The sequence below is a fragment of the Rosa chinensis genome, chromosome 5 (assembly GCF_002994745.2).
Source record: "Rosa chinensis cultivar Old Blush chromosome 5, RchiOBHm-V2, whole genome shotgun sequence".
Classification (NCBI taxonomy): domain Eukaryota; kingdom Viridiplantae; phylum Streptophyta; class Magnoliopsida; order Rosales; family Rosaceae; genus Rosa; species Rosa chinensis.
The window spans coordinates 77,186,197-77,196,345 of NC_037092.1; the positions used below are offsets into that span (position 1 = coordinate 77,186,197).

General features: G+C 41.0%; 3 protein-coding genes across 8 annotated transcripts; 2 read left to right on the forward strand and 1 right to left on the reverse strand.

The window, feature by feature from the left end:
* The first annotated feature begins 474 nt into the window (after window positions 1-474).
* On the forward strand, window positions 475-3,317 carry LOC112166525 (glucan endo-1,3-beta-glucosidase 9). The gene is made up of 2 exons (XM_024303393.2): window positions 475-983; window positions 1,991-3,317. Exons 1-2 carry the CDS (start codon window positions 649-651, stop codon window positions 3,102-3,104), a joined length of 1,449 nt encoding a protein of 482 aa, XP_024159161.1. The 5' UTR covers window positions 475-648; the 3' UTR covers window positions 3,105-3,317.
* Window positions 3,318-3,811: 494 nt separating this feature from the next.
* Window positions 3,812-7,324, forward strand: LOC112202151 (transcription initiation factor TFIID subunit 15b). 3 transcript variants are annotated; one of them, XR_002937131.2, is made up of 7 exons: window positions 3,812-4,128; window positions 4,241-4,352; window positions 4,537-5,260; window positions 5,602-5,752; window positions 5,829-5,901; window positions 6,225-6,423; window positions 6,544-7,324. XR_002937131.2 is itself a non-coding variant. In XM_024343070.2 (6 exons), exons 1-6 carry the CDS (start codon window positions 3,879-3,881, stop codon window positions 6,325-6,327), a joined length of 1,413 nt encoding a protein of 470 aa, XP_024198838.1. In that variant the 5' UTR covers window positions 3,812-3,878; the 3' UTR covers window positions 6,328-7,324. The 3 variants fall into 3 exon arrangements, 1 of the variants encoding a protein (XP_024198838.1); XR_005799321.1 differs by having other exon boundaries at window positions 3,812-4,095; XM_024343070.2 differs by having other exon boundaries at window positions 6,225-7,324.
* A 493-nt stretch (window positions 7,325-7,817) lies between these two features.
* On the reverse strand, window positions 7,818-9,813 carry LOC112202152 (protein FLC EXPRESSOR). 4 transcript variants are annotated; one of them, XM_024343072.2, is made up of 4 exons: window positions 9,249-9,813; window positions 8,995-9,158; window positions 8,676-8,776; window positions 7,818-8,031 (listed from the first exon to the last, which is right to left on the reverse strand). In XM_024343072.2, the coding sequence occupies exons 1-4, from the start codon at window positions 9,722-9,724 to the stop codon at window positions 7,939-7,941; spliced, it is 834 nt and encodes a 277-aa protein (XP_024198840.1). In that variant the 5' UTR covers window positions 9,725-9,813; the 3' UTR covers window positions 7,818-7,938. The 4 variants fall into 4 exon arrangements, with proteins under 4 accessions (XP_024198840.1, XP_024198841.1, XP_024198842.1 ...); XM_024343073.2 differs by having other exon boundaries at window positions 8,676-8,758; window positions 9,249-9,812; XM_024343074.2 differs by lacking the exon at window positions 7,818-8,031 and adding an exon at window positions 8,063-8,587.
* Window positions 9,814-10,149: the final 336 nt, after the last annotated feature.

The following is a 10,149-nucleotide window of genomic DNA, read 5'->3' on the forward strand; positions in this document are numbered from 1 at the left end:
GAGACAGAGAATTAGGGACAGAGGATTTGAAGCCAGAAACTACCCATTTTCTTACCAAAAAAACACCCACACACATAGAGAGTATGGGCACTTGCTAGTTTATACTATTATAAGAAAGAAGTTTTTTTTTAAGGAAAGATGTCAAACTTGTACTTCAGCAAGCAGTACAAAAATTAGTTAAATTACTCACCCCTCTGGGGACGTCAAAAAGGGTTATCTTACAGAGTACTAAAACCTATTGTACCAACGCTCGAGGTTTAAGTGTTACGCATTCTTCTTTCCTCTATTGTGAATTTGTGATGCAGAAAAATATAATAAATAATAATATGAGAGTAGGGATGCCTTCTAACTGAAACCCTATTATTTAAAAAAAAAAAAAAAAAAAAAAAAAAAAAAAAAAAAAGAGATGGGCCCTGTAGCTGTGGGAAAACAAAATCTGACCCGACCCGAAACAGTGAAAACATTGGAAGCCGAGTTAGTGCTCTCAGCTGCTCACTGCCTACTGGTCGCTTCAACCTCGCTGGCTCCCCCAGAATAATTTGAACAAACAACAAACAGCAAAACTCCGAAAACCCCTCACCAAAATTCTCCCTCATTTATTATTTATTCCTCTTCTGCTCTAACCCCCATTCTCCAAAACCCAAAACAATGCCACCGAATCTCTCCCTACTCATTTTCCTCTTGGCCACAATGGCTTACAGGTCCCTAGCCGTTGGCGTGAATTGGGGCACTACGGCCTCGCACCCATTGCCCCCGGCCAAGGTCGTCGAGCTCTTGAAATCAAACAACATTACCAGAGTGAAGCTGTTCGACGCAGACCCACTTGTTCTTGAAGCGCTTTCTGGGTCCAATCTGGGCGTCACTGTTGGGATTCCTAATGGGTTGCTTAGAAGCTTGAACTCGTCCAAGAAGGCTGCACAGAGTTGGGTCCATGACAATGTCACTCGCTATGTCTCTAGTGGTGACAGCCGCGTCAAAATCGAGTATGATCGCTTTTCATAAAGTTTCTTTAATGGGTTTGTGTTTGATTGGATGATGTATTTAGATTGGGTGGAATGGGATTGATTCTTACTAATAAGATTCAGTGCATTTATGTATGTGTCACTGTGATTGTTGAAGTGATACCGAGTGTCGTTATTCGAAAGGATCAATCTTGTTGCTGCCTTTAATTGCTTGGATTGAAGTGACAGGGTGGGTTTGTGCTGCAGTTATTAGGAAATATAAGGTGTTAGAGAATTCGATTTATTTCTCGAAGTTTCTTGGCTCTTAGTTAACTGTAAAATGCAAAAATACATGACTAACTGGAGACGGTGATGCTTAGAACATTGTAGTTTTCTTGATGCTTTTCAGAGTGGATGCTTAGAACATTGTGTCATGGATTGTCTTTGGTATCATATGAACTTGCATAGAGCATTTGGAGATGATTTTAGAGTGTTTTTTTGTGATCGAAGCATGAAAATGCTAGGTGTTGGTATTGGTGTTTTGACGCTGGCTGGTGGCTCAAAAATTGAACTCTTTACTTTCATGGTTGCTTGATTTCTTGGAAGTAAACAAATGTTTTGTATTTTCATCTAAGAAAGCAGCATACTTTATAAGAAATGAGAAACAATATACTCTCCTTTGTGTCATAGATTATAAAGAGGAGCATGTTGCCTCCATTGTGTCAGTGTCTTAGTGCAAGGAAGTAGTTGTACAAGAGGAAACTGGCTTCTTTGCATTAGGATTCGTCTGTTGTTTACAGAAGAAGGAAGATCGTCACAATATGGTAGATGCTGAGTCTGAGTCCTTTCTAGGGCTAGTTAGCAATGCAAGAAGAGTTAGAAAATCAATGTTTGTAGCAGGATTTTCATAGGTCGCCTACTCAACAGCCTCATAAAGTAACTACATACTACTTGTTTTGTTAATTTAATCCCGATACAAGGGACGTTGCTTATCCATAAGATTGCTGTTTCCTTTTGTATTTATTGGTGGCTAACTCGAATGATTCCAGGTATGTCGCTGTGGGAGATGAACCATTTCTCCGGAGTTATGGTGAGCAATTTCACCCCTTTGTGCTTGGAGCAGCAATCAATATCCAAACAGCTTTGACCCAAGCAAACTTGGACAGCAAGGTGAAAGTAGTGGTTCCCTGCAGTTTTGATTCCTATTTGTCAGAGACTAGCCTGCCTTCAAAAGGACATTTTCGAGCCGATGTCAACAGGACCATGATTCAACTGCTGACGTTTCTCAGCAAGCACAACTCACCATTTTTTGCTACCATTTCCCCGTTCCTAGCTTTCCAACAGTACAAGAACATTTCCCTCGACTTTACTCTCTTCAAAATATACACCAAAGCTCATAACGACAGTCGCAGAATGTACAAAAACAGCTTTGACTTGAACTATGACATCTTGGTTAATGCATTGTCAACAGTAGGGTTTCCTAAGATTGAAATTGTTGTGTCACAGATTGGTTGGCCTACAGATGGAGGACCAAATGCTACTTCACATGCTGCAGAGACCTTCATGAAAGGCCTGATGAACCGCCTTCGTAGCAAATTGGGGACCCCACTTAGACCTCGAGATCCTCCAGTTGAAACATACATTTTTAGCCTCTTAGATGAAGATCAAAGAAGCATAAGCACTGGAAATTTTGAGAGACATTGGGGCGTTTTCACTTTTGATGGTCAAGCCAAGTACCGTTTTGATTTTACCCAAGGTTCAAACAGCCTTGTGAATGCACAGAATGTTGAGTACCTTCCTTCCAAGTGGTGTGTGGTGAACAATAACAGGGACTTATCTAACGCGACTGCGAGTGCATTAAATGCATGTTCCCTTGCTGATTGTAGTGCACTGTCTCCTGGTGGATCTTGTTCCAACATCAGTTGGCCTGGGAATATCTCGTATGCGTTTAATAGCTACTATCAGCAGCGTAATCAGAGTGCAGACAGCTGCGACTTTGGTGGCCTTGGTTTGATCACAACTGTTAATCCATCAGTGGATAACTGCAGGTTTTTGGTTCAACTGAACACTTCCCTTTCAGATACCCTTCATCCGGCCTCTGTTTCCCAGTGGATTACCTTGCTAGTGACAGCCATTTTATTACTTTTACCACGATTTACCTAGATATACATTCCGACGAAAATTTTGTAGAAAATAGGTGTCCAAGGAAATTTTTTGATGCTGTAATGATCTGTGTTGTTGTAAGTGTTTGTTGATGTAACTTTGTAAGAGGTTTAATTATTTGTTGAAGTTCTTGTTCTATGAAATTTTTTGTACAAAAGTAGGATGTGAGGAATTAAGAAATGACTTTGAGGCTCTTCCACAACTTTTGTAAAGGGTCTTACACCCCTGAAATGTTCTTTGGCTTTGGAAAAAAAAAAAAAAATCTGTGCTTTCTTGCTTTTGAACTTTAATGCTTGTGACTTTCTGAGTGTTCAAGAAAACACAATTCTTGAATTTATGGCACGTTAACATAGAATGATTACGATTCGTAAATTTTTTATGTATTTATTGAACACAAATTGAATTGGAATTTAACTATTAAGGAATTAGAATATATGGTGGGAGTGAGTAATGTGATCTCTATATTTTCAAAAATTTATTCTTGATTCATACATTTTTCCGTTCTAAATAAATAAACATAAAATATACATGAACTATTGAACACTAAATTATTTAGTCTAAATACATAAACATTTCTAAAAATTTCAATGGGTCGGAGGCCCAAAGTACGAAGCCCAAAAATAAACGAACACGTGTAATTCTAGTCAAAGTCGGCAAGACAAAAATCTCATCACGACTTCACGATATAAATCTCAAAGTTCTTACGCGGATATATCTCATTCTGAGTCGTTACCCTAATCGCTCTGTTTCTCTCGTTCTCTGAAAACCTAGATCATGGCTGGGATGTATGGTCAGGAGGGCGGCGGTGGTGCCGCTCCGCCGTATGGATCTAGCGGCGGTGGTGGCTACGGTGGCTCCGGAGGGTATGGAGGCGGTTCCGGAGGTTATGGAGGAGGCGGTGGCGGTGGAGGCTACGGAGGAGGAGGTGGTGGATATGGAGGTAAAGGCGGCGATAGCGGTGGTTACGGTGGTGGAGGCCGTGGCGGTCGAGGTGGAGGAGGTTATGGTGGCGGTGGCGGTCGAGGTATGTATGAGGAATTCGATTTCTTAGGTCCTATTAGGGTTTTTTTTTTTTTTTTTTTTGTAGTTTTTTTTCTATTGATTTGATTTAATTGAGCTGTTTGGATTTGTTTTAGGTGGAGGATATCAAGGCGACCGTGGTGGCGGCCGCGGAGGTGGTGGCGGCGGCGGCAGAGGTGGCCGTGGTGGCAGTGGAAGGGATGGTGATTGGCCTTGCCCTAATCCAGGGTAAGTCCTTTCTCTATATATCTTTATCTGGTCTTCTGATCCATTTATTTTCGGCTTTTATATCCATCTCTGCTTGCTTAATTTGAGTGCGTTGTAGTTGTAATGTAGAAGGCTTTAGATTTTAATTGGCATTTACTCTTGCATCTGAATTTATGATATTGAAATTGGTAATACTTGCATATAGCTGTGGGAATGTGAACTTTGCGAGAAGAACTGAGTGTAACAAGTGTGGTACGCCCTCTCCTGCGGGTGCTGGTGGCGGTGGGGGAGACCGTGGTGGTGGAGGTGGTTATAATAGAGGTGGAAGTGGTGGGGGATATGGTGATAACCGTGGTGGCAGAGGTGGTAATTATGATGGGGGTCGAAGTGGCAACTATGAAGGAGGTAAAGGTAGCAATTATGATGGAGGCAGAGGGGGTGGTTTTGATAGTAGAGGTGGAGGAGGTGGGAGTAGAGGTGGTTCTTATGGTGGTAACCAAGGAAGAGATGATGGTGGGTACGGTCAGGCTCCTGCAGCTGCTCCTCCATCTTATGGTGCAGGTGGCAGTTACCCACCATCGTACAATGCTAATTATGGAACAGATGCAGTCCCTCCTCCTACAAGCTATACTGGTGGGCCTGCTTCATATCCCCCATCCTATGGTGGTCCTGCAGGTGCTTATGGTGGTGATGGTCCGGGTGATGCAAGGAGTGGCGGCCGAGGTGGCCCTCCTGCTAAATATGATGGCGGATATGGTGGTGGTGGTCGAGGTGGTTATGCAAGTGCTCCTACAGAGGCCCCTGCTAAGGTGAAGCAATGCGATGAGAACTGTGATGATACTTGTGACAATGCTAGAATCTACATTTCAAGTCTGCCACCAGATGTCACGGTCGATGAACTGCAAGCTCTTTTTGGAGGCATTGGACAAGTAAATCCATATCTTCTTCCGAACTTTAGGAACCCTACAGATTTAAAGTTTTGAATTTAGATTTTTTTGTTACCTATGTGGTATATGTCCTTAATTGTTAATTATATTACCTCCTTCCGGCTTCAGCATTTGCATTCGGTTTGGTCATTTTATTTTGTTTCAGTATCATAAGTACAGCTCTAGTTATTACTTTCAATTAGTGGATGATAAATTTGTCACAAACTTTACTATTTGACATTTGTGTGAAGGACTTGAGTGTAGTGACTAGTGAAATCTTCTTTCTTTCTTCAAATAGTTGGTTACGCTTTGATTGGTTAGCTCATGCAAAGTTATTTTTCTAGGTTGGGAGAATCAAGCAGAAACGTGGGTACAAGGATCAGTGGCCATATAACATCAAAATTTACACAGATGAGTCGGGAAAGAACAAAGGTGATGCATGTTTAGCCTATGAAGATCCAAATGCTGCACATTCAGCTGGCAGTTTTTACAACGGTAATGTCCTGTTCACATTGTGCATCGAGTAATGCTTATATAGTTTCTGTATACTCACTATGTGCTGTGCTCACAGGTCATGACATAAGGGGCTATAAGATCAGTGTTGCGATGGCAGAGAGGTCGGCACCTAGGGCTTACGACAATGGGTATCTACCTATCAACTGTATTTATGAAGTTCAAATGAACTGCGTAATCTTTGTGTGATTTTTTCTTTCAACTGGTCGGGTCGCAGTAGGGGAATTAGAGCACTTTTGTATTTTCCTTGGTGATATTTTTTATTTTGCTTCTTTTTATTGCATTGTGCTTTCTAATTATTTTCTTGCGGTTTGCTTAGCCACTATGCTTTTTATTTTTGGGAGTGATGTCATTGTTATAGCTTATTTCCTGTGGGACAAGTCCGTTTCAAATTGTTGTAGACAATTCTATTATGTTCTTAACTGTGTACTGACTAATTTTTTTTTGATAACAGTGGTGGTAGAGGTGGTTATGGGGGCGGTGGGCGCAGGGACAATTATCGAGATGGTGGACCTGACAGACATCAGCATGGTGGAAACCGTTCACGTCCATATTGAGAGAATTTTCAGATCAAGCACATTTTATGTAATGAGAATTGTTGTCTGAGGATTTTTGTATTCGTTTTGGAGGGATCTTAAACTGGAGACTAAGAGGTAGGTTGTTCAATAACCCTGGGCAATACCTCTGTCCTCCTTTAATTTACCTACCCATACCTGGAAGGGTTTAAATTATAGGCGCTTTGGATTGATTAAGTTGTGTGAATGTTTTTTTAGAGACAAGTGGATAATCTCCAAATTGCTTGCTGCTAAGGTAGGTCTATTTTTCAGGTGAGTGCTGCTCTTTCATAACTATTATTTCACACTTTTTTGGAGATTATCCAGCCTCTCTGCGCTGGATGTTTGATTGCATCTGATCATTTCATATATATTGCTCGGATGCACACATGAAATGCATGATCATGATTATGATGTTTATGCACGGATATTTTGTTGTAATGCATCATTTTTATTAGTTGTGATGTACCTCTGAATAAAAAGACTCCGACATGTTTGAAATTATGGATTTGAAGTTAGAATTCCTGTGTTTTTCGGTATTTGATTTTAGGTGGTATACTTTTGGGTTGGCAACTCGTTGTTGGTTTTGGTTAAAAAGAGTTGCTTATATTGCTATCCATCGTGCATGGAATATGATAGAACATTGGCTTATAGGGTAATTATGGGGAATAAAGTTGTAGATTCTGGTTAATGATGGGGAATAAAGTTGTAGATTCTGGTTAATGTACATAAATGGATGCTATTGTGGATCCACTCCCCAGCAGTAGACGTTCGTCAGTCTTATTTTGGATGACAAAGGATCTCTTCATGGCTATCAACATTGCTGGTCTACAAGTATTGCTTGTTTGAGACTTTGGCTTTATGACTATGAAGAAGACATGTTCTTTTAGGTTAGGTTCGGCTTCACAGAAAAAACGTTAAGCCAGTTTTCACTTTTTATGGTCATTTGAATGTATATTTGAAACAAATTTGAATCGAGCTTAATTGTTTGTTTGGGGCACGTCTTCTCTATTTTTTGTCTATATTTCTCTCTCATTTGTTCAAAGGACATGGACTATTGATGCCCCACCACCTGAATCCTTGATTTTTTGTGAAAAGAAGGTTTGGGACCAAATCAGTATACGGACCCTTTATAATGTGGTGATTATTTCATATGAACAAATCATATAAAATCAGAGTCCTTTCAGTTAGCAAATCTAAAACCAAGAAAAAGTATGGGTCAGTTTACATCCATTTCTGTGCTAAGTAGTTGCTAACTAATATTCTCAATCAACTACACCCCCGAGTGCCTTCGTCAAGTTTCAACTAAAAAACCAGTAAGAATAGACTTGAGTTTATAACGCCACGATCAAAGGCCACCAAATCGAATTCCTCACATTGGTTGAAGCTCGTGTGTTTGGTCACGGTCACTTTACTCACTTCCATCAGAACTCAGGAAAAGTAGGATGAGAAACATAAACATATAAAGCTAAAAGGGAAACAAAACATGTGCCTGGGCAAAAACTCAACTCTTGTATTATCAGCAAAAACTTTATGAAAATGTTGAAATTACATTTCAAAGAAATACGAAGACTCTGGTCTGGTTTCTGGTCCTCTAAGTACCTGATCGAACTATTATCTATGTACATGTGTTTGTTGAATATCATAGGAACTATGTGGCATTTGAGCGGAACCATATTGAGGGGTGCCATCAGCACTGCCCTGACCCTGAAGTACAGATGAATATATTGCTTCAAGGTTGAGGAACAGAAAAATGGATATGATACTTTAATAATATTAGATTACATGGCAGGATATACAACAATACAATGCTAGATTTTTAAGTACAGTGGATCATCTAAATTGCACATTACAGGTATATGTGAAAATGCAACTGCAAGTGAAAATGTTTTTTTTTTTATAGCACCTTACAGTAATTTTGGGCAATGTTTCCAAGTAAGAGAGCCAAAGTTTTCCTTGTTATCTTTTAACCTTCAAGGTTTAACAGCTTCAATCTCTGTTTTTTTTTACCTCAAAGCAGTTCATTCTTGCTAGTCTATGGAGATCTTAAGATACAAGATGGCTAGGGTCATCATGATCGAACGAGACACTTGTGTTTCCTGACAGTTGATTAATCAAATTGGAAACATATCATTGTGACTCGCTATCCATCTGGTGAAAACAATCATGCAGGACCACTTTTCACCCCGACCTCCATATGTACTTTGTACTAATACCCACAATTACAGAGATCGGTGCATTCTGGTTATAGTATCAGATTTTCCTAAGATTTCAACCTTAATGAGCCGTAACAGGCATTGCAATAAGAATGGTTTAAGGAAAACATCAAGACGCGAAGGTCATACACATACCTGATGCATGGCATAGGGATCAGGGTATGCAATTCCTCCATATAGCATTTCGGCATTGCCATAAGCCATAGGGTACCCAGAACCTGCAACCAAACAACAACCTGAAGCTTATCATAAACTCACATGTTGCAGCATTGGGATATCTAAATCTAGAGGATTAAGACGTCTACATTATCCCCACGTGAATTTTACTATTTCACAGATGATGGAATTCAAACACTGTATCAAATACATTCTCTACAACGTGCATCATAAGGCAATCTCGAAAACAATGACAGCTCAATGGAAAAGAACACTCAAGTTGAAGGCAAACAATCACCTGGATTTGCAGCTGCTACTGCAGCCCTTGCTCTCTTCTCTGCGTTTGCCAACTCCCCATGAAGCTTTTCGATTTCAAGAGCCAACTTGGCCATATAGTTCTCCATACCTTGACGATGCTCAAGGTTACTAGCTCGCGTTTTCTTCTCAATCTCAACCGCAGTACTACATGTCAAAAGATTCAAATTTTCATATCAAAATCTCAGCAATTTCATAATTCTCTCACGAATTCGAAAAAGGATTCGATTTTTTTACCTTCCTTTCTCAATCTCCAGCTTCAAGGTCTCAATTTCGTCTCTAATGGCTTCGATTTGCTTCGACTCGTCGGAGCGAGCCCTCTCAATCTCTCCTTGGATCGTCTTCAACTCGGTCGCGAGCTCCATCCGCGACGTGCTCAAGTCCTCGATGTCGTTCCGGACCAGAGTCAACTCGGCGTTCATGGCGTCCAGGTCGCGGAGCTCGTCGTCCAGCTTCAACGACCTGTCGTAGACCTCGCGGACTTCGGCGTTCCTCTCGGATTTGATTTGGCCGGCGACGGCCTTCAGGTTGCGGAGGTCGCTCTGAGCGGCGGTTAGGTCCTGCTTGAGCGCCACGTGGGTGGCCGCGAGGCGTTGATTCTCCCCGAGGAGGGACTGGATCTCGCGTTGCTGGAGATCGATGCGGTCCTCGAGGGCCGTCGTGTTGACGATTTGGGGAAGGCGGTGGAGATGCCGAGGCTCTCTTCCGGCCATAACTAATCTCACTACTTTGGCGCGACGACGGCGAGACCCGTTCGGTTTTTTTTTTTTTTTTTTCCTTATTTTTTTGGTTTTCGGTGAGAGTGAGCTATAAAAAATTGGGCCTTAAACCAACTAATTTTTTTTTTTTACCCAATGACCAGGTCACCAGGAAGTTAGTTTGCAAAATTAAGGCTGGTAGAGACCACACACTCGAACAACACTAAAGTTGGCGTGCAATCACTGTACATTAGAGAACAAAAAAGACAGATCGTGTAATTTATTGGTTGATTTATTAGCAAAACATTAATCATGATTAATGAGTCTGACGGTAGATTCTTTAACTCTTTTGTGCCGATGTCATTCCTCTCGAAGCTGATATAACAGGCTAAGGCATGCTCACCTAATAGATAGTTTTTAGGGCATGTTTATTTACTTGG